This window comes from Sorex araneus, chromosome 8 (genome assembly GCF_027595985.1).
Source record: "Sorex araneus isolate mSorAra2 chromosome 8, mSorAra2.pri, whole genome shotgun sequence".
In the NCBI taxonomy this organism is placed as follows: domain Eukaryota; kingdom Metazoa; phylum Chordata; class Mammalia; order Eulipotyphla; family Soricidae; genus Sorex; species Sorex araneus.
This window is the reverse complement of record NC_073309.1, coordinates 49,405,015-49,431,958: the sequence shown is the minus strand read 5'-3', so window position 1 is coordinate 49,431,958 and position 26,944 is coordinate 49,405,015. Positions and strand designations below refer to the sequence as shown.

Below are 26,944 nucleotides of genomic sequence, written 5' to 3'. Positions count from 1 at the left end.
GCATCAGTTGCTTTATTCTGCTGAACACCATAAATAACTATAAATAGAACAGGGGAGGGAGGGGAAGGTGAGGCTAACTGGGGTGGAAACCATTTGATTCTGAGGGGCAGGAAGGACCAGAGGAGCCCCTTGGCATAAATGCGTCGGGCCTGTCATCCAGGGCGTCCTTCCTTCTGCCCTGCGGCTCTGCTGCACCCAAGGCAAAAGCATCTTGGGGAGGTGGGGTACGCGCGGGTTATCAATGATAGGGTTCCCTCGCTGGCTGCCAGGAGGGACACCTCTTCACTCCAACAGCATCTTCAGGAGCTGTCTGATGGGAGGGTTGCCCTCACTCCTGGGGCAGAGGCAGCCTTTAGGGATTCCCTGGGACACCCTGGGCCTTCTGGGCCTTCTCGGCCAACAGCTGGTAGAAGGGCTTGGGAGTGTCCCCGTAGTCGTCCTCGCTGCTGGAGTGGACCTGCTTCACGTTCCTATTGTGCTGGCGGCTGAACCTGCGGGCTTTGATGCTGGGGGCAGGGAGGGGGCCACTGAGCTGAGGGGTGGCCAGGACACCCAGGTTCTAGGCTGCTCCTTAGGATAGGACTGGGCCCAGGGCTCGTGGGTGAAGCCCTGCGCGCCTGTGCATATCCGGGGCCAATCTGCCCTGGGAGAAGGCTTCAGGGGGGTTGGAAGGGGACCCGGATGGCCAGGAAATAAGGCCCACTTTCTTGCTCTGAGCAAACCAGAGTGAGCACAGGGAATTTAGAGTAGCAGAGTCCAAAGCCCCTAGTAAGCCATCTGGTCTCTAAACTTCAAGGCAGAGCGCCTCTCCGGATCTTCCATAAAAGTTTGCAGTAGCACCCAAAGCAAGCGCTCCCAGAAACACGCAGCCTGTGCCCAGGGCTCTGGAACCCCATAGGGTGCCCTGTTCCAGCCCCACCCTCCTGCACACTGGACTCACCAGTACGGTCTCTGCTCCTGCGGGGTCATCATGCGCCAGAGCTGGGCAAGCTCCTTGGTGGCAGCCGTGGACGCAGTCCCAGGGCAGGCCCTGCGAAGGGACAGAAAAGAAGGAAGGAGAGGCATGGCTGGGTCTCTCCTGGGGTTCCTGACCCCTCTGAGCCCTCTTCCCATCCAAAGAGTGAGGGGGCTCTCCGGGGTGACTCGAGCCAAGCATTGGCCGAAACGGAGAAGGGCTGTCTGGCTATAAAGAACAGAATACTGGCCTCACTGCAGGTCACTGGCCTTTGTCAGGGCAGCTGCCCGTTACCTCCCACCCTCTGGCTTTATTTATTGGGGGAAGGAGAGTTTGGGTCACACCCAGCTGTGCTCTTACTCTTTCCTGCCTCTGCATTCAGGGATCACTCCTGCCTGGCAGGCTTGAGGAACTGTAGGGCGAATATCAAACTCAGGTCGGACATACAAGGCAAACACTTCACCCTCTGGACTATCTTTCTGGCCTCAGCCCCAGGAATTTCTGTGTGAACCTGGGGCTGCAGGTAATACAACAGGGAGAGGGCTTTCTTGTTCTCCCTGAGCTTCATGGGGCCCCTGCCCCCTGTCCTGCACGCAGCTGACCTGGCCTCAATCCCCGGCATAATGGTCCCCCAAGCACTGTCAGGAGTAATTCCTGAGCAAAGAGCCAGGAGTAGGCCCTGAGCACTGCTGGGTGTGGCAAAAAAAAAAACCAAAAAACCACAACCCCAAGCTTTTCTACATGAACCATCACTCCCACAGGCCTCCGGGTTGGGGTGCAGAGTGGGAGGCTGGGTTGGGGTGAGGGGGCACCCTGCACGCACCAAAGGTGCTTTACAGCCTCTCTCCCCTTTTTATTTTATGGACCCCACCCAGCGATGCTCAGGGCTGACTCCTGGCTCTGTGCTCAAGAATTACTCCTGGCAGCATTTGAGGAACCACATGGGTATCAAACCGGATCAAGTGAATGCAAGGAAAGCACCTTCCCCTGGGTACTATTTCTCCCCCTATTTTAAGCTATAGAAACAAATACCCCTTTTTTCTGAAGTTTGAGTTGGAGTTCATAGCTTACACTCCCAGAACCTGACTCAGGCTATGGGGCCAGGCCAGAGGCTGTCAAGGAGGGTCAGTGAAGGCCTGGGAAGTGGCAAACGCGTTAGTACTGAGAACTTGCTGTAGGGGTGGACAATGAAGGTCCAAGCCAGTGTCCAAGGGGACTCCCACCCACCGGATGTACTGCTTCCGGTTCATCCTGCAGAACATGATGAAGCCATTGACGCACTTCTTCTTCAGGGCAGAGCAGGAGGCTTTCTTGTTCTCCCTGGGCTTCATGGGGCCCTTGCCCCCCTGGTCCTTTTTGGCCTTCTTCCCAGCTGTGGACACAGTTGAGGCCCTCCGGGTAGGGGTCCAAGTGTAGTCCCCATCATCACTGGAGGATGGCAGGCCCTCAGGCGGCTCGACGGGTGCCTCCTGGACAGGAACAGAGAGCTAAGAGTGGCCCCCTGGCGATGGGTCCCAACTCCAACCGCGGCCCCTCACACCTCCTGCTGCTTCCACACCGAATCTGTATCTGTTTCTTCTGAGCTGGAGCTGGACGTCTTGCTGTTGTCACTCAGTGACAGGTAGCAGTGGTCCAGGGTCACGGAGGACTGGAACCTGCTCTGGAGGTCAGGAGAGTCCTCAGGAGTCCCAGGGGGCGTGTCCTGGGGAGTGAAGAGGGAAGCTGGGAGGGCAGGCAGGAGCCCTCCTCGTCCCACAAACTGCTTTCCTGGGCTGTAATATGAGTATCAGAGTGATATGATACTCATATGATACCTGACTGAGGCCTGGAGAGAGAGCATAGGGGAAGAGCACTTGGCTGAACCATCCATGTTTGGTCCCCCGGAGCCACAGAGGGTCTGCTGAGCACTACCAGGAGTAACCCTCGAGCACAGAGACAGGAGTACTCACTGAGCACAGCCAGGTGAGGCCCAAAATTAAATATATATAACTGGATGTCTTGCGACAACTTCATGCAAAGAAACCTGGATGTCCATGCAAATAAGTGTTCGCACAGTCCCACAGGGAACTGAGAAGGGCTGGAGGGAATGTGGGCCATCTGTCTCCTTTCTGAGGGGTGGTGGTTGGGGCTACAATGAGCAGTGCTCAGAGGCTTTTCCTGGCTCTGTGCTCAGGAGTGACCCCTGGCGGTGCTCAAGGGAACTTATGTGGTGGCAGGTCAATGACCTGCAAGGCAAAAGAGCCTTAGCGCCTCTCTCAGGCAGCACTTGGGGGCTACTCCTAGTCTGGTGCTTGGGGATTGCTCCTGGTTGTGCTCGGTAACCATGTAGCACTGGAGATGGAATCCAGGCCTCCTACAGGCAGCGTCTACATTCCAGAGCTCTCCTTGGCCTCGTATTTTCCTCCAGTGCCTGGGATCAGACCCAACATCTGACACAGGCAAAGCAAGTGCTCTAGGACTGTAGCACATTCTTGCTCGGCTTTTTTTCTCTTCTGGGTCTACTGCATTTTAGAAAAATCGTTTTAAAACATTTTATTTATTTATTATTATTATTTTGGGGTTTTTTGGAGACATTACTGGTGCCCGCTCGAGCAAATCGATGAGCAACGGGATGACAGTGACAGTGACAGATTTTGTTTTTTGGGTCACAACTGGTGATGCTCAGGGGTTACTCCTGGCTCTGCACTCAGGAATTACTCCTGGTGATGCTCAGGGGACCATATGGGATGCCGGGATTGAACCCAGGTCACCTGGAAAGCAAATACCCTACCCGCTGTACTATCGATCCAGCCCTGAGTCTACTGCATTTTAAGTGGCCAGCACATTGCCGGGACTGGCCATTAGTAAGTATAATGAGGAGGCTGACCAGAGACAGGAGCAGATGGACAGGTGAGTGTGGGAGCCAGTGACCAGTTGAAGCGTTGGATGAATGATGGTGAAGCAAAGGTTATGGCAAGAGGACAGATGTGTCTGTGGACAGATAGGCAGACAGATGCTTACGTTCTGGGGGACCTCGAGCTTGCAGGTCATAGGCACAGTCACAGGATCAAGTAAAGTATCTTCAAAAAGGGCTGTTAGGAAGAAGACACAGGGGGTAGAGCAGAAAGGCCTCAATCCCTGACCCAGTCCTGGCCCACCAGCCTGCCTGCCCCATTCTCTCCTCTGGCTTTCTGGTTCAGAACCTCCTGGGTTAGCCTGCAGGCCCCACCACAGAGGCACTGCCACCTCAGACAGAGCAGTGGGGCTGCTACTGTGGCCTCTTAGAGCCTTCCACCTCCGCACTGGCCAGGGCCATTCTCCACTGAGCAGCAAGCTCAAGGCAGGCCATGCTGGGCCTATCCTGGTAGACAGCCCAGATGTACACTCGGTGAGCATCACCCATTTGCTGCACAGACCAAGTGTCTTGGCTAGTCCCAAACTTCACCTCTTTGTTTTTTTTTTTTTCTGGGGGGGGTCACACCTGGTGATGCACAGGGGTTACTCCTGGCTCTGCACTCAGGAATTATTCCTGGCAGAGCTGGGGGACCATATCAGATGCTGGGGATTGAACTCAGGCTGGCTGCCTGCAAGGCAAACACCCTACCTACTATACTATCGCTCTAGCCCCTGACTTCACCTCCTTGGGTCAGGTACTCGGTGTCATCATCCAGGAGCTGTTTGGGTGGAAATTTCCCCGGATTGCTGAAGAGGGAAGGGCTAAGGTTTAGGATCTCCCTCGGGTGTCTTGTAGCATCCCAGTTGTCAATCTGAGGAGGGCCCAATTTCAGTGGGCTCCCTGAAAAAAGACATAGCAGACTCAGGATCAAACTTAACCCTCTCCCCCAACAGAGCATCACGCTCTGAGGAGAGCGTGTCAGACCCAGGGGCAGTGACTTTTCCTGTCAGGTCCTCACTGTGAGGACTCAGTAGAGGAAATGAATGGCCATGATGCCTGGGATTGTCAGGGGACACCCCCGCCCCCCAAACAAACCAACACACAATATCAAAAAGTGTTTGTTCTGATAGGGTGATTGCAGCTTTCTGGAACTCTGTTAAGCAAGAATCTGAGGGGGGCAGGAATGTACCTTAGCAAGAGAGTATGTTTGACATGTGCCAGACCTTGGGCTCATCCCCAGCTCTGCAACACCCCCCTTCACACACACCGACAGACATACACACACAGAATCTGAAGAGCCAAAGATTTTGTGACTCCATGAAAAGAGCAGTGGTTGATGAGCACATCTGCCTGACAAGCAGGTTTGAGGATGGGGTGCTACGAGGCACACATGGGGGCTACCTCCTGTGCTCAGCAAATCCCTTTCTACTCCCCACAACCCCTTGAAAAAGAAGCCATTGAGGGGCTGGAGCAATAGCATGGCTGGAGGGCACTTGCTTTGCATGCGGCTGATGCGGGTTTGATCCCCGGGACCCATAAGTTTCTCCAAGCCCGCCAGAAGTGAGCTCTGAGTGCAGAGCCAGGAGTAACTCCGGAGTACCGCTGGGTGTGACCCCCAAAGAAACAAATAAAAAAGAAACCACAGGGACAACCCTCAGAAGCCCCCCCAGGAGTGAGACAGCTGCAGTGACCTTGGGGGCTGTCCACAGAGTTCCAGGTGGGGAGCCAAGGATCAGCATCTGGGAACTCCTTGTTCACCTTGTCCCTGGAATTGTAGCGCAACAGCTTCTGACTGCAAGAAGTAGAATTCAGAAGTCAGAGTGATAGTACAGAGGGTAGGGTGCCTTGCACGCGACTGACCTGGGTTCGATCCCCAGCATCCCATATGGCCCCTTAAGTACTGCCGGGAGTGACCTCTGAACATCGCCGGGTGTGGCCCCAAAAAATTAGGCGGGGAAAGAGTGGAATTCAGACGAACAGGGCATCCTGCGGGATCTGGGGGTGGAGTGTCTCAGTGCCGCCCCCACTGGCGGCTGGGGGAAGCACTGAAGGCAAAAAGCTTAGCTGAGATCCTGAATCAGTTACACACAGCGGTAGGGCGTTTGCCTTTCACGTGGCCAACTCGTGTTGGATTCTTCCGCTCCTCTCGGAGAGCCCGGCAAGCTATCAAGAGTATCGTGCCCGCACTGCAGAGCCTGGCAAGCTACCAGTGGTGTACTGGATATGCCAAAAACAGTAACAAATAAGTCTCACAATAAGAGACGTTACTGGTGCCCGCTCGAACAAATCATTGACCAACAGGATGACAGTGACAGTGACAGTGACAGAGATCCTCAAAGGGCTGTAAGCATGATGAGTGGGGTGACCTGTTGGGACACCTAGTGCTTCAGGGAGAACAAGGGCTGGGAGGAGGGAGCACAGCATGACATATCCCCCCACCCCACCCCGTAGAATCAGTAGAAGTTTCCAGGTGGACCAGGGGTACAGACTTATCAGGAAAAGGGATCAGAGGGTACCCAGAAGGGGTGTGAACCTTGCCAGGGGAGCTGCAAGTATTGTGGTACTAAAGTTAACCCTTACATGGACTGGAACAATAGTACCATGGGTAGGGCACCTGCCTCACACACAGCCGACCTGGATTCAATCTCCGACATCCTAAATGGTACCTTGAACCCTCCTGGGTGATCCCTGAGCACTGCCAGATATAGCCCCCAAACAATCTCAGAGGGCTGGAACACATGTCTTATGTGTTCAAGGCCTAAAGCTTGATCCCCAACACAGAATAATTGCCTGATCAATGCTGAGTGTAGCCCCTGAGCACTGCCAGGCTTGAGCAGTGCTGCATTACAGGGCCAAACACTGGGCCCAGCAAAGGACGTAAACAACCTCCTCCATCAAAATGTGATGCATATTCTGATGGTGATGCATGGCTAGTCCTAGAATTGATGGGAGTGATCCCCTGGTCCCAAAGTTTTGCTCCATAAGAAGAATCAGGCTGGGGAGATAGTTTAAAGGTTGGAGCACATGCTTTTCATACCGGATCCTTGGGTTCAGTCCCCAGCAACACAGGATCCCCTAGATACTGCCAGAATAGTTCCTGAGCATAGAAAGGTGTGCCCCCTCTAATAAAAATGATATAAATGTGCAAGACGCAGAGCATATGCCTTGCACAGGTGACTAATGGGCTTGGATCCTTGTTACTAAAGTCCCCTCTCATCAGAATATCACTGGATATGGGTATTTCCCCCAATTTTTTGGGTATTCCCCTCAAAAAAATTATAGATGAGGAGCAGGAGAAGGGGCTAGCAGAATGAGCTGGAGCCAGAGGAGTTTGCAAATGCCAATTACAAACTCTACCCTAGAGGCACTGAGGGAAAACGTTTTGGTTTTGTTTGGGGGTCTCATGCAGCAGTACTCAGGACCCATTCCTGGCTCTTTGCACATGACTGACCCATGGTGGTGCTCAGAGGATCATGTGTGGCACCAGGGATGGAATCAAGATCAACCATGTGCAAGGCAAGTACTTTATCTCCTAAACTCTCTGTCCAGTCCAACTGACGGAGAGCTCAGTTTTGAAGTGGTTTAATTTTGGGGGGGTTTTGGGTCATACTCAGCAATGCTCAGGAGTTACCCCTGGCTATGTACTTAGGAATTACCCCTGGTGGTGCTCGGGGGACCATATGGGATGCTAGGGATTGAACCCGGGTTGGCTGCATGCAAGGTAACTGCCCTCTGGGCTGTACTTTTGCTCCAGCCCCTGAAGGAGCTTTAAGTCACAAATTGACAGGCCAAGGGTTGTGTATCAAAAGAGTCAGTTCACCCAGTGAGGGTGGGCTGGGAGCTGGAAAGAAGGAGACCTGAGAGGAGGTTACATCAGGAGATAGGAAGCCAGTTGTCCTTGGAGTTCACAGTGCCAGGCACAGAGCCAGGCCCGCAGCAGTGCTCAACAACAGCAGAACTTGGAGCTATAGAACTTCGGGTCAGGCACTTGCTTTGCATGTGGCCAACCCAGGTTCAATCCCCAGCACCCCCTATGGTGCCCTGAGCTCCGCCAGGAATGATCCCTGAATACAGAGCCAGGAGTAAGCCGTGAGTGCACCAGGTCTGCCACCTCCCACCCCCGACCAAACAATAAACCCAGAAGCAAGAAGGAGCTAAACAACCTCCTTTCTCACTGCTCCTCTTTTTTTCTTTTCTTTTTTTTTTTTCTTTTTGGGTCACACCTGGCAACGCACAGGGGTTACTCCTGGCTCTGCACTCAGGAATTACCCCTGGCTGTGCTCAGGGGACCATATGGGATACTGGGATTTGAACCCGGGTCGGCCGCGTGCAAGGCAAACGCCCTACCCGCTGTGCTATCTCTCCAGCCCCTCACTGCTCCTCATTGCTTCCAAATACTTCAGCCTCCCTGATTCAAGTTTCCTGAGGTTCCCTTACCTGAGATGGTTCTGTGTCCTGGTGAGGAAGTGGGTGCTCTCAGCCCCAGTCTGGGCCTCCCACTCAGTGTGCGGCTCCGCGGGCAGGGCGCTGCTTCTGCAAAAGCAGCCTAGGGGGTGGAATCAGATATCACTCGTGACTGTACTGGCTGCAGAGTCTGCCATAGGCTTCCTTCCCTTATCCTGGGGCCTCTGTGAGGGTCACCCCAAGTCACCTCCAGGTTTCTAGAATCCCACATCCTTATTAGAAGCCATAAGGGAGATGACATTATTAAGTTAGGGCTGGGGAGACAGCTCAAAGGGCTGGATGCCTTTATTTGGTCTCAGTTTGATCCCCAGTACTGCATGGCCCCTCCAGCACCCTTTTCCCCACTGCCAGAGGAGCCATGGGGGTCCCAGCATGGCTGGGCCCAAGCAGCACTACATCACCAGGCTCCAATGGCCGGGTATGCTGGGGGTCATGCCTCCCAATCATTATGTGAAACAATGAAGATGATGAGAGAAAATAATTCTATCATATTCTCCACAGCCAGTGTGGCACCAAGCATCCTCCCTCCTGCTCCGTAGCCTTTTGTGAAGATACATGATTATGCTCTTTTACAGTGGAGAAATTGAGGCATTGACAATCAGATTGCCCCCAGCCACCATGAGAGGCTCCCTCCACAGCTGCCCACATGCTTCACTAGGTCATCTTGCCCTTGTGCCATCTCTGGAGCTGGATTTCCAACAGGAAAGCCCTCAGATCTGGAATCTTCCAGCGACATCTCAGGAAGGAAGAACTGAATGAATTGCCACACTGAGGGGGGAGGGGGTCAAGGCCTTGCCTCCCAGTCATGCCAGCCATGCAGTTCATCATACCCTTTCAAGCTGGGGCGGATATGGGGAACCCCTACCCCAGCCTCAGATCTTCAACCTGAAACTGCACACCAGTGGCACAGACTGGTCCCACCCAGGTACCCACCTCCCAAGCCTGCAGGGGAAAATAAGCCAGTGAGAGGCCATCAGTTGGAGATCGTATCTCTTCCTGCTCCAACCCCCACAAGCCCCCAACTCCTCACACTGTGTCTGGTCCAAGGTGGGAGCCCCAGATGTAGGGTGTGAGTGATCGGCTGAGGGGAAGTAGAGAGGAAGCCCACCTGAGATGGTACAGTGGACTTTGTTCTCAGCCACATCTGGCAGCATCTGCGGGGATCTTCCTTCCTTCCTGTCACCTTGAGACTTAGGGAAATGGCATAAGTCGGAGCTGCTTAAGGGGGTGGCGAGCCCCATGATGCTTCCTCCCTGCTGATCTGGACACGAGAACTCTTCCTTCTTGAGCTTGCCCAGAACCAGGCAGCGGCGAGGGCTCTGAGTCCGAGTCCGATGCTCTGCGGGGAGAGAGAGAGATGGCGTCCATGTGGGGGTCTTCTTTGCTTGAGGCAAACAATCTATTTCTAAACTTTTGTTTGTTTTTGTTTAGGGGCTACACCTGGCAATGCTCAGGGTTTACTCCTGACTCTGTGCTCAAGGATCACTCCCAGTGTGACTCGGGGGACAATACGAGGTGCCAGGAATCAAACCCAGGTGGGTTGCATTCAAGGCAAGTGCCCTCCCTGCTGTTCTGTTTCTCCAGCCCCCTGTTTCTAAGCTTTGCCTAGTGGCCCACTCTGAAGTCCTCCTGCAGGGGCTCTCTCCCACTCTCTCCCAGCCCCACGTTAAACTCACCCTGAGCACTCTGGAAAGATGCTGATATCACAGGTCCCAGCCAGGTCTAGGAAACCTGATGTGTGAGTAGGTGGCACAGGCCTGGGTGGCTTTTTTTCTTTTTTTTTTCTTTTTTGGCAGTACCAGGGATCAAACCGCAGTCTCATGGCCTTGCATGCACTTTACCATAAGCTATACCCTCGCATAGCAAGCAGAGCAATTTCAGAAACACCCCAAAAATTTAGATGTTCAGTAAGGGCTAGAAGCCAATGCTTAGGTTCAACTTCTGATTTTAAGACATAGAGGGGCCAGAGGAATAGCACAAGGGTCCATCAATGCTGAGGTGCAAGGCCTGGAGAAGGGGCCCCTCCTGTCTGACTGCCCCTCTGGCCTCTTCCAGCAGCTTGTACCTGGTGCCCGGATCAGCTTCTTTTTCTGAGGTTTACGACAACCTCCTCGGAAATGGGACTGAGCAGATAATGGGGAGCTCGAAGGCGTGGAGTATCTCGGTCTGGTTGAAGTAGCAGCTGGGTTCTGACCCAGCCCTGTGCAGGATGAAGGAGACAGATGAGATACTCACCCCCACAGGCCATCCCACACCCCCCACACCCCATTACCAGGGCCAGCCTGGTTTTGAACATGTTCTGTACAACACATTCAAACTTTGCAGGATTATGGTCATCATGGAGCAAACAGAAGCATTGACAGATCAAGTAACATGCACATGACCAGCATGGGATGCCCGCCCTTCCCCGACAGTGCCAGACAATGCTTCCCAAGACTGAAGGTGGCGGGCAGTCATGGGCCCCAGGTTGACTTTACAGATATGGCTGTGAGGACTCACCTGGATTTGTCTCAGATGGCAGAGGTTCGTGTGAGTCTTCTCTAGCCTTACTGAATCTTTATCCATCCCTAATCAGTCCTTTTCTGGAGGGCTCCACCACCCACTGGGGCTCCCAGGCTTTCCCTCCATCTTCTCGATTTTTCCTCATGAAAATCACCCCATTTACTGAGACTGGGCGCTGGCACAGCTCCCACACCACAGTGGGCCTCACCATCACCTGTCTGAACTCATCCTAAATTGCCCTTCCCTGGGCCAATCAAGTCCAGTTTCTGCTGGAGAATCTCCTCCTCACTAGATCTCAAGGGCTGCCTCTGAAGAAGTTTGATCCTGCCTTTCCCCACTGAACGCCCTTCTGCAGTTCTCATCCTCCACTTCCTGCTTCAGCAGGTACTCAAGCCCTCCAGGACCTTGCCTCAGACTATTCCTGCCTATGAACCCTACCCACCTGTGTGTGTGTCACACAACAGTGACAGACAGTACCCTGCACTCCTGGGTGCCTGGCATGGAGTTGGCACTGTTTCAACTCTGTGTGCAGTCACTTAATCCTCACGACAAACACATAGAGGGGCACAAGCAGTGCTCTGGGCTTGCAACTGAAGAAATGAAAGCATTTAGAGGCCAAGGGGACATCCATGTTCCTGAGTCAGTGCCTGGCTTCTGAGCCTGTGCACATCACACACCCAATGGTCTGCCCTTCACATTCCACACGTGTCTTCTCATGCCCGCAAGTCTGTGGTTCAGACGGTTCCTTTACTTGGCAAGGGCTCCCCTTCCACTGTCCTTGAGGGCCCCATTCCCAGGCCTCTCCCTGCCAGTCAAACACACACCCTTTTCCTCCACTGTTTATGGCCTCTCGCATCTATTTGTTCCCCGCCAGGCTCCAAGGGCTGGGAAGGTCTGGTTGAAGCTTCTCAGTGTCCCTTTGCCACTTACCCCCATCAAGCTGCACTTACCTCCCTGGGCACCCTCCCCATCTGTCATGTAGAAGCTGAGCAAGCCCTTGGCCACATTGATGCTTCTCTGCAGGAAGTGAATGTAGTTCAGGATATGCAGTAGAATCTCCTTCTGCTCCCAAAAGAAAGACAGGGTCAGCAGATGAGTGGGGCCCGGCTGGGGAGGCAGAGAGGCCCTTCGGGGCCCTGTCCCCCTGCCCTAACTCCTCCTTCATGGGCAGAGGTGACCCTTTCCTTTTTGTTTTTGGGGCCATACCTGGCAATGGTCAGGGGTTACTTCTGGTTCTGCACTCAGAAATTACTCCTAGTGGTGCTTGGGAGACCCTATGGAATGCCAGGGATCAAACCCAGTCGGGCACATGCAAGGCAAGTGCCCTCCCTGCTGTCCTATGACCCGGGCCCCCAGAGATGACCCTTTCCTGCTGCACAGTCCTCACTTCACTACAGCCTGGTGAGCTGTTGGTGCCAGCTCAGGAATCTGGGGTCTGGATGCCAAAGGAACTTGCTAAGGCTTTAGTGATAAAGGGGTTGAGCTGGGATCTTCCACCAGCTATGGCTTCCTCCTGTGCAATCTTCCCTCCTGGCCAGGCCTTGTGCTCTCATTTGGTTCCCCATTTGCAAAGCCCCCTTTGCTCCCCGTTTACTCCTTCACCTGGATCCCCCTTGCTCCAGTTTAAATACCAGTGATTGCTTCTCTGACCCCTCTCCCTGGGCTGGGCTCCAGGCACTACTCACTCTGGGCCTGTTTGTACCAAAGTACTTAGTACACTGTTTTATAATGATCTGTATACCTGCCGTTCATCCCCAGTGACCTTGAACTACTAGAGGGTAGCGACTGTAGTAATTATTTCTGTAGCTCAGTGCACGGAATGGAAAGGCAGTTGAAATAACGATGACTGAAGGAATGGCTTCCAACAGCACTGAGCACAATGCCTTCTGGCAGTGATCATAAACCATATGGGGGATACAGGATCAAATCTGGGTCAATCACATGCAATGCAAGTGCTCTACCTGCTGTATTATTTCTCTGGCCCTTTAGTAACTTTTTTTAATTTTTGAGAGACTGCATCCAGTGGTGCTCAAAGCTTATTCCTGCTTCTGGGTTCAGGGATCACTCTGGTCAAGGTTTAGGGAACCATATGTGGTTCTGAGAATCAAATTCAGGTCAGCCATATTTAAAGTAAGTGATTTACCTCCTGGACTTTCTCTCTAGTCCCTTTATAAACTATTTATAATAGTATTATATAGCGTATAAAAATTATATAAGTTCTGTCTTTTTTTTTTTTTTTTGCTTTTGGATCACACCCAGCGATGCACAGGGGTCACTCCTGGCTCTGCACTTAGGAATTACTCCTGGCAGTGCTCAGGGGACCATATGGGATGCTGGGAATCAAACCCGGGTCGGCCGCCTGCAAGGCAAATGCCCTACCTGCTGTTCTATTACTCCAGCCCCTAAGTTCTGTCTTTTATAATTTAATATTTCCAACACCAGGTTTGGTACATGATTGGCATTTTCTAAGCTGAAATCCTTTCTTGTTTAAATAAAGGCCACACCTAACAGTACATGGAAGCTACTCCTGGCTCAGTGCCTAGGAGTTTCTTTCAGCAGTGCCTGGGGTACCATGTGGTACCAAGGAGCAAATCTGGGGTTCTGGCATGCAAAAAATGCACTCTAACCTTTTGATAAATTGAAGTCTTACAGGGGGCTGGAGCAATAGCTCAGCGGGTAGGGCGTTTGCCTTGCACGCAGCTGACCCAGGTTCAATTCTCAGCATCCCATATGGTCCCCTGAGCACCGCCAAGGGTGATTCCTGAGTGCAGAGCCAGGAGTGACCCCTATGCATCGCCGGGTATGACCCAAAAAGCAAAAAAAAAAAAAAAAAAATTGAACTCTTATAAACTGCAATGTAAAAGTGATTTTCAGTAGTCTAAAGACTTATATGGGGGCTGGAGAGATACTAAGGGAGATAAGACACTTGCGTCAGGGGCCAGACCAGAGCAATGATAGTACAGCAGGTAGGGCATTTATTTGCCTTCGATGCCGCTGACCTAGGTTCGATCCCTGGTACCCCATTTGGTCCCCTAAGCAACACCAGGAGTAATTCCTGAGTGCAAAGCCAGGAATAGCCCCTGAGCATTGTGAGTGTGACCCAAAAAAACAAAACACAATAAAAAAGACACTTTCTTCACATGTCAATAATACCAGTTCAATCCTTGGCATCCCACATGGCCCCCTGAGTACCAACAAGAAGCCCTCTTGAGCACAGAGCCAGAAATAGCTCCTAAACATTGTTGGGTATGGCCCAAACTTCTCCCCCTTTTTTAAACAAAGATTTTATGCAAAGGCAATTGGATATCATTCTTCCAATTGTCAGATTTCATGATTGAGTTTCCATAATAGATATTTCAAGAAGGTTAGCCTGGGTCACATTCCAGAGACTTTCCAGAGGTAAGATTGACAAGTCGCATAATGGTTTCCACAGAGGGATTTCATTGATTAACAAACATCTCTTGAGCATCAAGTGACAAGTGAGGGTGCAGCATCTGGAATGAGGCACAGCTGACTCTCCCCCTCTTTCAGCCACCAGCCTGCTGGGGCTCTGTGCAAGACCCCTTATGTTTTGTTTCCTCAAGTCAAACAAGTGAATGCAGCTGTCTGTTTCTCACAAGCCTGGGATGTGAGACACTGGGCACTCAGGGTCTGCCAGCTAGCAGTCTGGCTCATCAATGGAGAGCAGTTGGTATCTGTTCTACACTAGTACCAGAGGGCACTGGGCATAGCAATTTATCCATATGATCTTTATCATTCCAGAATTCTTTATCTAAAGGTCAGGGACCACGGATATGTGAAGGCTCATTTGCATACATGAGTGTTTGTATGCCCTCTCTCACCCCCAGCACTGCTGAGTGTGGCCTTGGTGGCCCCTAGGAAATCCCAGTTGACAAGGCTGGAGCCATAGTACAGTGGGTAGGGTATTTGCCTTGCATGTGGCCAACCCTGATTTGATCCCCGGCACCCCATATGGTCCTCTGAGCCTGCCAGAAGTGATCTCTGAGTACAGAGCCAGAAGTAAACCCTAAGCACTACCAAAGCCTCCCAAAACAAAACAATAATAATAATAATAATAATAATAATTCCCAGATGTAATAGTAAAGGTGCCAGAAATCAGAAAACCATCACGGCATGTGATACGCAGAGAGCTTTAGTGATCACAGGGAGGAAAAGCCAAGGTATCAATAGGGAGGGAGTGGTTCCAGGATGATAATGAGGGTGGCCCTGTATTAACCTTCCTCCCAAATTTCAAATACAGCACTGAAGAGAGTACAGAGAATTGGGTGCTTGCCTTGCACAGGGACAACCTGGGTTCAATTCCCAGCACCGCATATGGGAGTGAGTCCCACCAGAAGTGATCCCTGAGCATAGAGCCAGGAGTAAACCCTGCGCACCACTGGGTGTGGCCCCAAAACAAATCAACAAGACCCAAATGTCAAACCACACGGGAGAAGCAATATATCACAGTTCCCACAGGTTAGCCGAGCCCAGACCAAGCACTCACACAGTGCTAGGGACAAGAAGGCTGGATGCACTTCAGGGAACCTGACACAGGCTGGTTGAGGACCAACAGGGACACAGACCAGATGTAGAGCAGGAGGCTGAGGATTGAACCAAAACTGAAAGAAGGACAAAGCTGAGAAAGAAGATCATTAAGGCAGCAGAGAATCAAGTGGGGAAGAAAGTAGGGAGAGGCTGGTGGAGAATTCCATAAGATCTGTGGTCAGTGAGGAAATATGCCCAACTCTGGCTAGATAGACTGTCAATCCTCCAGGGCAGAAACAGAGTCTCCCCCAAAACTTGTTGCACTGGGACTGGAGTGACAGTACAGTGGGGAGGGCATTTGCCTTGCAAGCAGCCAACTTCGGTTTGATCCCCGGAATCTCATAGGTCCCCTGAGCGTCACCAGGAGTAATTCCTGAATGCAGAGCCAAGAGTAACCCCTGAGCATCACTGGGTGTGACCCAAAAAGCAAAAAACAAAAACAAAAAAACTTGTTGCAGCACCTGTGCACTCCAGCTAAGGAATTTGCCGAATTCCTTAAATATCTGTATATCTGTGAGCACCATGGCAGGCTCCTAACAATGACCTATGGCCAGGACCATGTTCCCCGGTCCCAATAAGAACAGCTAGGAGAGGCCCACCCCAATCCCCTTGCACTGAGCTGAGAGTAGCCCCTAAGCACTGCTGGGTATGGCACTCAACCAAAGAATTCCTTTGTTTTTCCTTTCTTTTTTAAGTTTTTAGGTGACATTTGGCGATGCTCAGGAATTACTCCTGGCTCTGCATTCAGGAATTACTCCTGGCGGTGCTTGGGGGGCCCTATGGGATGCTAGGGTTTGAACTGGGTCTGCTGCATGCAAGGTAAGTGCCCTACCTGCTGTACTATCTCTCCAGACTGCAAAAGAATTATTTTTAAATATTAAAGAGGCTTTAAAAGGAAATGAGCCAAAGAATAGAGGTGGTTTCTAAAAGTTGGCAAAAGGGAAGGAAATTCATTCACTCATGGCATCTCCAAGAACCAACTGACATCTTGACTTTAGACCAGTGAGACCACTAGTCCTGAGAGAACATAAATTTGTTGTTTTCAGCCCTTAAATATACTACAACAACAACAGGCAACTAACATAGTTGACCATGATTGAGAAACATTTCAGAGGGACAATTGATAAGACTAGTGATTCACACAAAGTGCCAGGCAGGGAAAAGTCTAAGGTTAGGGTCAGGCAAATCTCTCTAAGGTGCCCCCTCCTCTGAACCTTCTTGTAGGCAAGTTGCATATTCCAGGAGGATCAGCTACTGCTGTGTTTCAACCTTTCTCTTGATCACATTCTAAGTTCTGAGAGGGTGAGAACTGGGTTTCACGGCTCACATACTGAGGCATCCGCAAATGTCTGACATGCCCGCAGTCTTTCCACAAGTGCCTATGAGTAAATAACTGAATGAAAGGAGCTAGCACAAGAGAACAGTCACACGAAGCCTCCAAGATCTCCAAGTTGTTCTCACTGGAGAAAGGTGTTAGCTCAGCAACAAATACATTGGTTTGCCATTGGGGACAAACAGCGAAGCTCTAACTATACCCACTTTTTGTTTTTGGGCTACACTCAGTCATGCTCAGGGCTTACTCTGGGCTCGGAAAAGCTTGGGGGATCAGATGGGGTGCCGGGAATCAAACCTGGGTCGGCTGCATGCAGGGCAAGTGCTCTACCCACTGTGCAGTCACTCTTGCCCTAGCTATGTACACTTTGTGGGATTATTGTCATGGGTCTCAAAACAAGGGACTCAGGCAGAAAACTGGCATTTATCCAGGCCAATTTGGCTTTTATATTTTGTTTGTTTGTTTGTTTTTGCTTTTTGGGTCACAACCAGCGATGCTCAGGGGTTACTCCTTGCTTTTGCACTCAAGAATTACTTCTGGCGGTGCTTGGGGACCATATGGGATGCCGGGGATCGGGGATCTAACCCGGGTCGGCCGCGTGCAAGGCAAACGCCCTACCCGCTGTGCTATCGCTCCAGCCCCGGCTTTTATATTGTTTTGGCTAAGCATTTGGGGCAGTCATCCCCTGTTGCCATACCCCTGACCTCTAGCCTCCATTTCACAGCTGAGAAACTGGAGGTTGAGTAATTGGGTGACCTGCCCAGCTGCCTTGAACTGGAAGGCTTACTCTTGAGGCTTCGTAGTTGCCAAAATGATGACCTTTCCCAATCCCTTGCCCGCTTTCCCCTGCCCACAGCTGAGGACCCCCTCCAGTCCCTACCTTGGTAAGTTTCTTACTGCTGATCTTCAACGCTAATGGCAGCAGCAATGCCAGTTCTTGCAGTTTGCTGGTGTGATTTTTCTTCTGCTTCCTGTTTTAGAGTAAGAGTATTGGTTAAACAGAATTTGGTACACCACTCCCAAAGTTCTGTGACCCCCATCTCAGGATCACTGCCCACCCCAAGCTCCTGAGATGGAATCCCAGGCGTTATGTAGACTTGTGGAAGTCCTTTTCCCCTGTCCAGTCCAGTCTGTCACCAAATCTTGCCCACTGTACTCTAATCCCTTCTTGCCCCACCCTGCCCTAGTCCATGTAATGACACCCTACAAGGTCTCCTCTAAATCTGACCACGGGGATTTCTCATCTGTGCAATGGCAACGAGGATATTTATTCAGGCTCAAAGAATCACTAAGAAAACTGAAAAATTAGTGTGGACTAAGGAACCAGAGAGATAGAACAGAAGTTAAGGTGCTTCCCTTGCACGTGGCCAACACCAGTCTGATCCCTGGCACCACATGGTTTCCAGAGCACCACCAGAAGGAATCCCTAAGAACAAAGCCAGGAATAGTCCCTGAGCTCCTAAGCACAGAGGATGAGTGACCCAACCCTTCCTCATCACTAAATATGAGTGTGTGTTAAATCACCTAACACAGAACCTGATAGATTAGTTGCCTAATAGGTATCTCAAGGCTCTCAATGCCATTCTATTATTAAGGACCAGGGTTTTGGGTTTAATTTTGGTTGGGGGGGGCCACACCCAGTGGTTCGGGGGTGGGGGGGCTTTCTCCTGACTGTGCTCAGAAGTCACTCCCAGTGGTACTCAGGACCATGCAGTGCTAGGGATCAAAACTGTGTCTCCTTGGGGCTGGAGAGATAGCACAGCAGGTAGGGCGTTTGCCTTGCACGCGGCCGACCTGAGTTCAATTCCCAGAATCCCATATGGTCTGCTGAGCACCGCCAGGAGTAATTCCTGAGTGCAGAGCCAAGAGTAACCCCTGTGCATTGCTGGGTGTGACCCAAAAAGCCCAAAAAAACCCAAACAAATTTGGTCTCCTGCACACTGTATTTTGTCCCAAGGAATCAAGATTGGTGTTTTTGTTTGTTTGTTTAATTGGTTGGTTTCATTTTGACTTTTGGGCAACATCTGGCAGTACTCAGGGGCTACACCTGGCTCTGCATTCAGGGATGCAGATCCCTGGCGGTGCTCAAGGGACTATATGGGATGCCAGGGAACGAATCCTGGTCGGCCACGTCTAGGGCAAATGCCATGCTCAGTGTATTATCTCTCAGGCCCCCAGCTAACCATTCTTGTCTCATCTCTCACTTCCTTTGGTTCTCTCCCAAGAGTTGAATCTCATACCACAGGGCAGGTGAGGGGCCTCTACTCAGGTTCCCTAGCACTTGTGCTTCTCAGATTTCTGCAGTGGGTTGTGAGCTGGGTGGAGAGCACCACTGTGTCTCTAACAGCTAGAAAAGCCTGGCACATCTCCAGAGCATTCACTGAATAGTTGCTAAATGAATGGATAAAATAGGGGCATGAAAGCAGTTGACTCCAGAGCAGCTGCAGAACTTCCGGGACAGAATCTCTGAATTCATAATTCATCATGTAGTCACACACATACACACACCTCCGCCCATCTCCTAACAGATGGAGACACAAAGCAGTTGGCGCCTCTCCCAAATTACACACCACTGCTGCTGCTCATCTTACACTTTTGGGGATGCCCAAACACCCCAGTCTCCACTGGGCCTTATCTCACTCTGCTTTCAGCCCGTTCAGTTGGCCCAGAAAGTTTCCCCTGACCTCCCTTGCCAGCCTCCCTTCCTCTAAAGCCCTTGGCACTTTGTCTACCTGCAGCCCAGCCAAGTTAAAGTACTCTTTTGATTATGGATATATATTTAGTTCCTACCCACACCCCATGAGCAGACACCTCCTCTTGATCTGGCTCTGTATCCAACACCATAGAAAGGGGCGAGGGTCAGAGTCACTGCTTTGAAGGAGAGGAATTCAATGTGGGGGAGTCTTACGTCAAACCAAATCTTGGAACTGGAGAGATAGTACAGGGGAGAGGGTACTTGCCTTGCATTTGTCCAACCCCAGTTTGATCCCTGGCACTGCATATGGTCCCCTGAGCACTGCCAGGAGTGACCCCGGGCACAGAACCAGGAATAGTCCCTGAACCAATAGTTGTGACCCCCCCAACAAAAGATACTCTATCATTCTCATTCAACATTTATGTTAGACTCCTAATGTATGCCAGAAACTGTGGTGGATGATAATGATAAAATCACGTAAGAAAAGAGGGCTTAGATAAGGCTCAAGTGATAGAGGATATATTCTATATGTACACGGTTCTGGGTTTGATCCCTGGCACTGTGCAACCCCAAAAGCATGACTAGGTGTAATCCTGGTGCCTCACCCCAGCACTGGCAGGTATAGTCCACATAATAATGGGAGTAAAGTTTAAAAAACATACAACTACTTCTAGAACCCACAGTACATTTGGGGACAAAACTATTAATCACATCATCACATTAACTTTGAGCTAGAATCAGAACCAGCGATACACTTTCTGGGAAAGAGGAAGATTAAAAATTAAAATGTGGGGCTGGAGCGATAGCACAGCGGGTAGGGCATTTGCCTTGCACGCGGCCGACCCGGGTTCAAATCCCAGCATCCCATATGGTCCCCTGAGCACGGCCAGGAGAAATTCCTGAGTGCAGAGCCAGGAGTAACCCCTGTGCATCGCCAGGTGTGACCCAAAAAGCAAAAAAATAAATAAATAAATAAATAAATAAAAATTAAAATGTGTGTTGGGGGCCGGAGCGATAGCACAGCGGGTAGGGCGTTTGCCTTGCACGCGGCCGATCCGGGTTCGATCCCCGGCATCCCATATGGTCCCCCAAGCACTGCCAGGAGCAATTCCTGAGTGCAAAGCCTGGAGTAACCCCTGAGCATCGCTGGGTGTGACCCAAAAAAGCAAAAAAAAAAAATTAAAATGTGGGGTTTGGGGCTGGTGTGATAGTACAGTGGGTAGGGTGTTTGCCTTGCACACAGCTGACCTGGGTTCAATTTCTGGCATCCCATATGGTCCCCAGAGCACCACCAGGAGTAATACTCAGTGCAGAGCCAGGAGTAACTCTTGAGCACCACTAGGTGTGACCCAAAAAGAAAAAAAATATGAGATTCCTTGTTCAAAAATTAAAAATTTCAAGGTGGTGAGAGCAGAGTATTAAGTATTATAAAATATTACATCAAGTTCTTCAGTCTATGAAGCTGGTCTTTATGAGGACAAGAGAGGTGTTACAGGGGCCGGAGCGATAGCACAGCGGGTAGGGTGTTTGCCTTGCACGCGGCCGACCCGGGTTCGATCCCCGGTATCCCATATGGTCCCCCAAGCACCGCCAGGAGTAATTCCTGAGTGCAAAGCCAGGAGTAACCCCTGAGCATCGCTGGGTGTGACCCAAAAAGCAAAAAAAAAAAAAAAGAGAGGTGTTACATAGCATTATGGAAATTTTTTTTTGGGAGGTGAGCACATCCAGCTGTCTCAGGGATCACTCCTGGCTCTGCATTCAGGGATCACTCTTGACAATTGGGGGACCATATGGAGTGCCTGGGATCAGCCTGGTTCAGAAGCATGGAAGGCAAATGCCCTACTTACTGTTCTATTGCTTCAGCCCAAAAATTTCTAATAAGAGGTTTTTATTTTAATCTAATTAATAGGTTTTCTATTATTGGTGCCTGTCTAATTAATGAGGAAGTGAATTTTGCATGAACCTGCTCTGAAAGATGAGAGGCTGAAAGGCAATGTATAGGTAAGAGGCAAAGAGAACACCTCAGATAAAGGAAATATGTGCAAGTACCCTGAGACATCAGGGAGCACAGAAGATTCAAAGGAAATAAAACTGGAGAGTCTGGAGCAAGAAAGCAAGGAGATTTGGGGACAGATGAGCTGGTGTGACAAAGGCCAGAGGAGGTAAGATTTATAGGTTTATAAATCTTTGCCTGTAGATTTGCCTGTATCCTATGACATGAAGAGTCATTAAATAGCTTTATGGGGGAGAGGGAGCTGGCTCAATGAGGTGAGGCAGATACTATGTGTGTGGAATGCCAGGTTGATTCCTGGAACTGCATGGATCTGTAAGTGGCACTGGGAGCAGTCTCACAGTACCACTGGGTGTGGCCCAAAGCCAAAACAAAATAAAAATTAAATTAAAAGGCTTTATGCAGAAAATTACATCATTTCATCCCCTCATAACCACTCTGAATGGTCCAGAGTGATATTACAGCGGGTAGGGTGTTTGCCTTGCACTCGGCCAACTCAGGTTCGATACCAGGCATCCCATATGGTCCCCCGACCACCGTCAGGAGTATTCCTGAATTCAGAGCCAGGAGTAACTCCTGAGCATCGCCAGTGTGACCCAAAAAGCAAAAATAAAAACAATACAAAAAACACTGAAGGGGCCTGAGCGATACAAAGCAGCTAAGGAGGTTGCCTTGCATGCAGCTGATCTGGTTCAATCCTTGGCATCCCATATGGTGGTTCCCCAAGCACTGCCAGGAGTGATTCTGAGTGCAGACCTACAAGTAACCCCTGAGCATAACTGGATGTGACTCAAGGGGGAAAAATACCCACTATGAAAACAGGAAACTAGGGCCGGAGCGATAGCACAGCGGGTAGGGCGTTCGCCTTGCACGCGGCCGACCCGGGTTCGATCCCCAGCATCCCATATGGTCCCCCGAGCACTGCCAGGAGTAATTCCTGAGTGCAAAGCCAGGAGTAACCCCTGAGCATCGCTGGGTGTGACCCAAAAAAAAGAAAAAGAAAACAGGAAACTAGACTATATAAAGTCAACTGAGTGAGGGAATAAATGGGGAAAAAAATCCATTTTCCTGGTCAAAATCACAACTTTTGTTGTGGTAAGTGGTACAGTGGTACAGGAGCAATGGTACAGTGGGAGGGTGCTGGCCTTGTACATGGATGGTCTGGGTTTGGTCCTCAACATCCCATATATTCCTCCGAGCCCACCAAGAGTGATGTCTCAGTGTAGAGCCGGGAGTAAGCCCTGAATACTGCCAGGTGTGACCCAAAAGCAAACAAACAAATGAAAAAATCACAATTGTGGTGCAAGACTGGGTGTTAGGGTTCTAACTTTGGAGAAAAACTAGTTTGGTGGACTTTCAAAGCTCTCTCTAGCCCCGATAATGTTTTCATATCACTTTCCATGAACCCTTAAAAACCTCAGCAAGAAGCTACACAGAAAGGAAGAAAAAGTACCCAGGCCCATGTCAGTGCAGCTGTTATTTCCTTGTGTCAAAAAAAAAAGGGGGGGGGGATAGGGCGTTTGCCTTGCACGCGGCCAACCTGGGTTCGATTCCCAGCATCCCATATGGTCCCCTGAGCACCACCAGGGGTGACTCCTGAGTGCAGAGCTTGGAGTAACCCCTGTGCAACGCTGGGTGTAACCCAAAAAGCATAAAAATAAAATTAATTAATTAAAGGGGGGGCGCTGGATATCAACTGCAGTTGCAGTCCCTGGGTTTGCAAAACACCAAGAGAAACTTCTGTACAGACACGAAGTCCCAGAAAAAAATATATATGGAGAAGAGTGAGTAGGAATCAGAGTCCCAGCTTCACCTGGGCAGCGGTTTGAAAGGTGTTCACAAGGGCTCCCTCCCTCCCCAGGTTGCCTGGAGAGTTGTACTAGATGGTTCTGGTTTGAGCAAAGTTCTGTTCTCAGAGTGTCTGTGATTGCCACCCACCAATCCCCGCTGCACCCTTTCAGCCTGCAGGGAACAGGTCAGTTCCAGTCACATGGGTACTTTTCCTGCTTTCTCTAAACTGTCAAGTTCAATTCTGCCAGGGGGCCATTACCATTCCTTCCAACTGGAATGTTCTTCTGGCTGAATTTCTGCATGACTGGATTTTTTTTCTTTGCTACTCAATGCTTTATTCAAAAGTAACCTCCTGGGGAAAAAAATTTAAAAGGAGGGGCCTACAGCTGACTCAATACGGAGCCCAGGCTTTGCATATAGGAAACCCATTTTCAATCTTTGGCATGGCCTGGTCTCCTGTACCCAGTCAAGAGTGGCCACTGAATACAAAACTGGGGAAAGCACCCAGCATTTCCAGGAATAGCACCAAAAAATATGTACATAGAATTATATAATATTTTTGGGGGGCTGGGGCCATACTAGGTGGTGTCTAGAGGCTACTCCTGGTTTTGTGCTCAGAGATCACTCCTAACAGTGCTCAGGAGACCTTATGTAGCACTGGCTGAATTCCAGGCAAACACCTTAGCCCTTGTACCATCTCTCTTGTATTCTCCCCAACCTTTTTCTTTTTTTTTTTGACCACACCTGGCTATACTCAGGAGTTACTCCTGGCTCTGCACTAAGGGATAAATCCTGATGGTGCTTGGAGGACCCGATGGAATGCCAAAGATAAAAGCCAGGTCAGCCATGTGCAAGGTAAGCATTCTACCCAATTACTATCACTCCGACCCTCCAAAATTTTTTTTTCTTTTTGGGTCACACCTGGCAATGCACAGGGGTTACTCCTGGCTTTGCACTCAGGAATTACTCCTGGTGGTGCTCAGGGGACCATATGGGATGCTAGGAATTGAACCCGGGTCAGCTGCGTGCAAGACAAATGCCCGACCCGCTGTGCTATCACTCCAGCCCCAACCCTCCAAAATTTTTTAATTAAAAAAAATAACCTCCTAGAGTCAGGAAGATAGCTTAAAGAGCTAGAATGCAAGCTTCGCATGCAGGAGTCTGGGTATGAACCCTGGCACATGGTTCTAGAGTACTCCCCTAAGCACTGCTGGACCAAAAATAACATAATCACTTAAAAACCAGATCTTTCCTAACAACATTTTTTAGTCATTTTTCCATTTCCTTTATCAGCATCTGAAATCATATTTCTTTATTAAAAACTCAAGGTGGGGGCCGGAGCGATAGCACAGCGGGTAGGGCGTTTGCCTTGCACGCGGCCGACCCGGGTTCGATCCCCGGCATCCCATATGGTCCCCCAAGCACCGCCAGGAGTAATCCCTGGGTGCAGAGCCAGGAGTAAGCCCTAAACACCACTTAGTGTTGCCCAAAATTAAAAAATAAAAAATGAGAAATTTAAAGCATTTTAAAAAGACAGAGAAACAATGCATAAAAGTACCTAGAGCTGATCTTTGCCAACACCTCAGTTTTCTCATCTTGAAAATTGGGAAATGAGAGGGTCAGAGTGATAGTATAGTGAGTAGAGTGTTTGCCTTGTACACCGACCCAGGTTCCATCCCCAGCAGCCCATATGGTCTCCTGAGCACTGCCAGGAGTAATTGCTGAGTGTAAAGCCCTGCTTACTGCTGGCTGTGAACCCCCAACCCACCCCCCCCCCCAAAGAAAGATAAAAGAAAGGGGCTGGAGCGATAGCACAGCGGGTAGGGCGTTTGACTTGCACGCGGCCGACCCGGGTTCGATCCCTGGCATCCCATATGGTCCCCTGAGCACCGCCAGGAGTAATTCCTGAGTGCAAAGCCAGGAGTAACCCCTGAGCATCACTGGGTGTGACCCAAAAAGAAAAGAAAAAAAAAAAGATAAAAGAAGATATGGTTGGGCTGGAGTAGGGCATTTCCCTGCAAGCATCTGACTCAGTATTTTTTTTTTTTTTTTTTTTTGCTTTTTGGGTCACACCTGGCGATGCACAGGGGTTACTCCTGGCTCTGCACTCAGGAATTACCCCTGGCGGTGCTCAGGGGACCATATGGGATGCTGGGATTTGAACCCGGGTCGGCCGCGTGCAAGGCAAACGCCCTACCCGCTGTGCTATCTCTCCAGCCCCCTGACTCAGTATTTGATCACTGGCACCCCATATGATTCTGAGAACTGTCAAGAATGATCCATAAGTCTAGAGCCAGGAGCAAGTCCTGAACACTGCCATGTATGACCCAGAAACAAAAAAACAAAAATGGGGCTGGAGTGATAGCATAGTGGGTAGGGTGTTTGCCTTGCACGTGGCCAACCTCGGTTCGATTTCCGGTATCCTATATGGTCCCCTGAGCACCAGGAGTAATTCCTGTGTGCATGACCCAGGAGTAACCCCTGTGCATCACCGGGTGTGACCCAAAAAGAAAAAAGAAATTTTTTTTTTTTGCTTTTTTTGGGTCACACCCAGCGATGCTCAGGAGTTACTCCTGGCTTTGCACTCAGGAATTGCTCCTGGCAGTGCTTGGGGGACCATATGGGATGCCGGGGATCGAACCCGGGTTGGCAAAGCAAACGCCCTACCCGCTGTGCTATCGCTCCGGCCCCGAAAAAAGAAATTTTTAAAAAAGAAAATGGTGGTGATATCTGCACCTACTTCCTTGAGGAATTATAAGGATTAAAGAATATCATATGATCAAAAGGACTTAGCAGAGAGTCTGGCCAGTAGCAAATGCTCTATAAACATATTGCTGTCATTATTCATCTAGAATAGGTAGGAGGTAAAAGAGAGAAATTCTTACCTCTCATCAGGACTCTGGGCTCTGGATTGCTCAGGGGAGCGCAAGAATTTGCTGGAACTCCACATCTATAAAGAAGGGGAAAAAAATATTAGTGACCTCTGAGATGCCAACCAGAACAGGTAGTATGATTGGCAGTCTTTATTGTTTTCATGAGTCACCTTTGAGACCTCAGAGTTTCCAAAATAGAATCCCTGAAGCCAGCAGGACAGTACAGGGGTTAGGGCATGAGCCTTGCACCCAGCTGACCCAGTCTGATCCTCAGCCCTGTATATGCCAGAAGTGGTCCGTGAGCACAAAGACAAGAGTAAAAAAAAAAAAAAAGTCCTAAACACTATCAGGTGTCTCCACCCAAACACCCTCCTTAAAAAACAAACAAACAGGGGCTGGAGCGGTAGCACTGCCGGTAAGGCGTTTGCCTTGCAAGCGGCCGACCCGGGTTCGATTCCCAGCATCCCATATGGTCCCCTGAGCACCGCCAGGGGTGATTCCTGAGTGCAGAGCCCCTGCGCATTGCCAGGTGTGACCCAAAAAGCAAAACAAACAAACAAACAAAACCCACAGAAAGCAATATAGAGTCCCTATAGCAATGTAGCACTGTTGTCCTGTTGTTCATCAATCTGCTCAAGTGGGCACCAATAATGTCTCTATTGTGAGACTTGTTACTGTTTTAAGCATATTGAATATGTCACGGGTAGCTTGCCAGGCTCTGCTATGCAGGCGGCATACTCTCGGTAGCTTGCCGGGCTCTCCGAGGGAGGCGGAGGAATTGAACCCGGGTCGGCCAAGTGAGTGTAAGGCAAACGCCCTACCCGCTGTGCTATCACTTCAGTCCACAGAGTCCTTAATCCAACAAATAAGGCCTAGAGCCCAAATTAAGCCCTGAGG

The 26,944-nt window shown here is 50.3% G+C and overlaps 2 protein-coding genes across 2 annotated transcripts in view; one reads left to right on the top strand and one right to left on the bottom strand.

Moving 5' to 3' along the window:
* Window positions 1-352: 352 nt before the first annotated feature.
* Window positions 353-26,124, bottom strand: MEIOSIN (meiosis initiator). The gene is made up of 14 exons (XM_055146457.1): window positions 26,060-26,124; window positions 17,558-17,648; window positions 11,747-11,858; window positions 10,360-10,494; window positions 9,403-9,633; window positions 9,228-9,236; window positions 8,268-8,376; window positions 5,522-5,622; window positions 4,572-4,730; window positions 3,956-4,026; window positions 2,514-2,657; window positions 2,183-2,421; window positions 941-1,030; window positions 353-506 (listed from the first exon to the last, which is right to left on the bottom strand). Exons 1-14 carry the CDS (start codon window positions 26,122-26,124, stop codon window positions 353-355), a joined length of 1,710 nt encoding a protein of 569 aa, XP_055002432.1.
* FBXO46 (F-box protein 46) overlaps window positions 9,756-26,944 on the top strand; it is a 42,345-nt gene continuing 25,156 nt past the window's right edge. The window contains exon 1 of the mRNA XM_055146228.1: window positions 9,756-9,829. The gene's annotated coding sequence lies outside the window, so the exon portion shown is untranslated. The remainder of the gene's footprint in view (window positions 9,830-26,944) is intronic.

What these genes read in the sequence shown, in the direction of transcription:
- MEIOSIN (XM_055146457.1), bottom strand. Translation starts at nt 26,124, where the DNA reads ATGTGGAGTTCCAGCAAATTCTTGCGCTCCCCTGAGCAATCCAGAGCC. An exon ending in CTCTGTGGACAGCCCCCAAG is followed by an intron (nt 4,731 to 5,521) that starts GTCACTGCAGCT and finishes GTCTTTTTTCAG; the next exon opens with GGAGCCCACTGAAATTGGGC. An exon ending in AGCTCGAGGTCCCCCAGAAC is followed by an intron (nt 2,658 to 3,955) that starts GTAAGCATCTGT and finishes TTCACTCCCCAG; the next exon opens with GACACGCCCCCTGGGACTCC.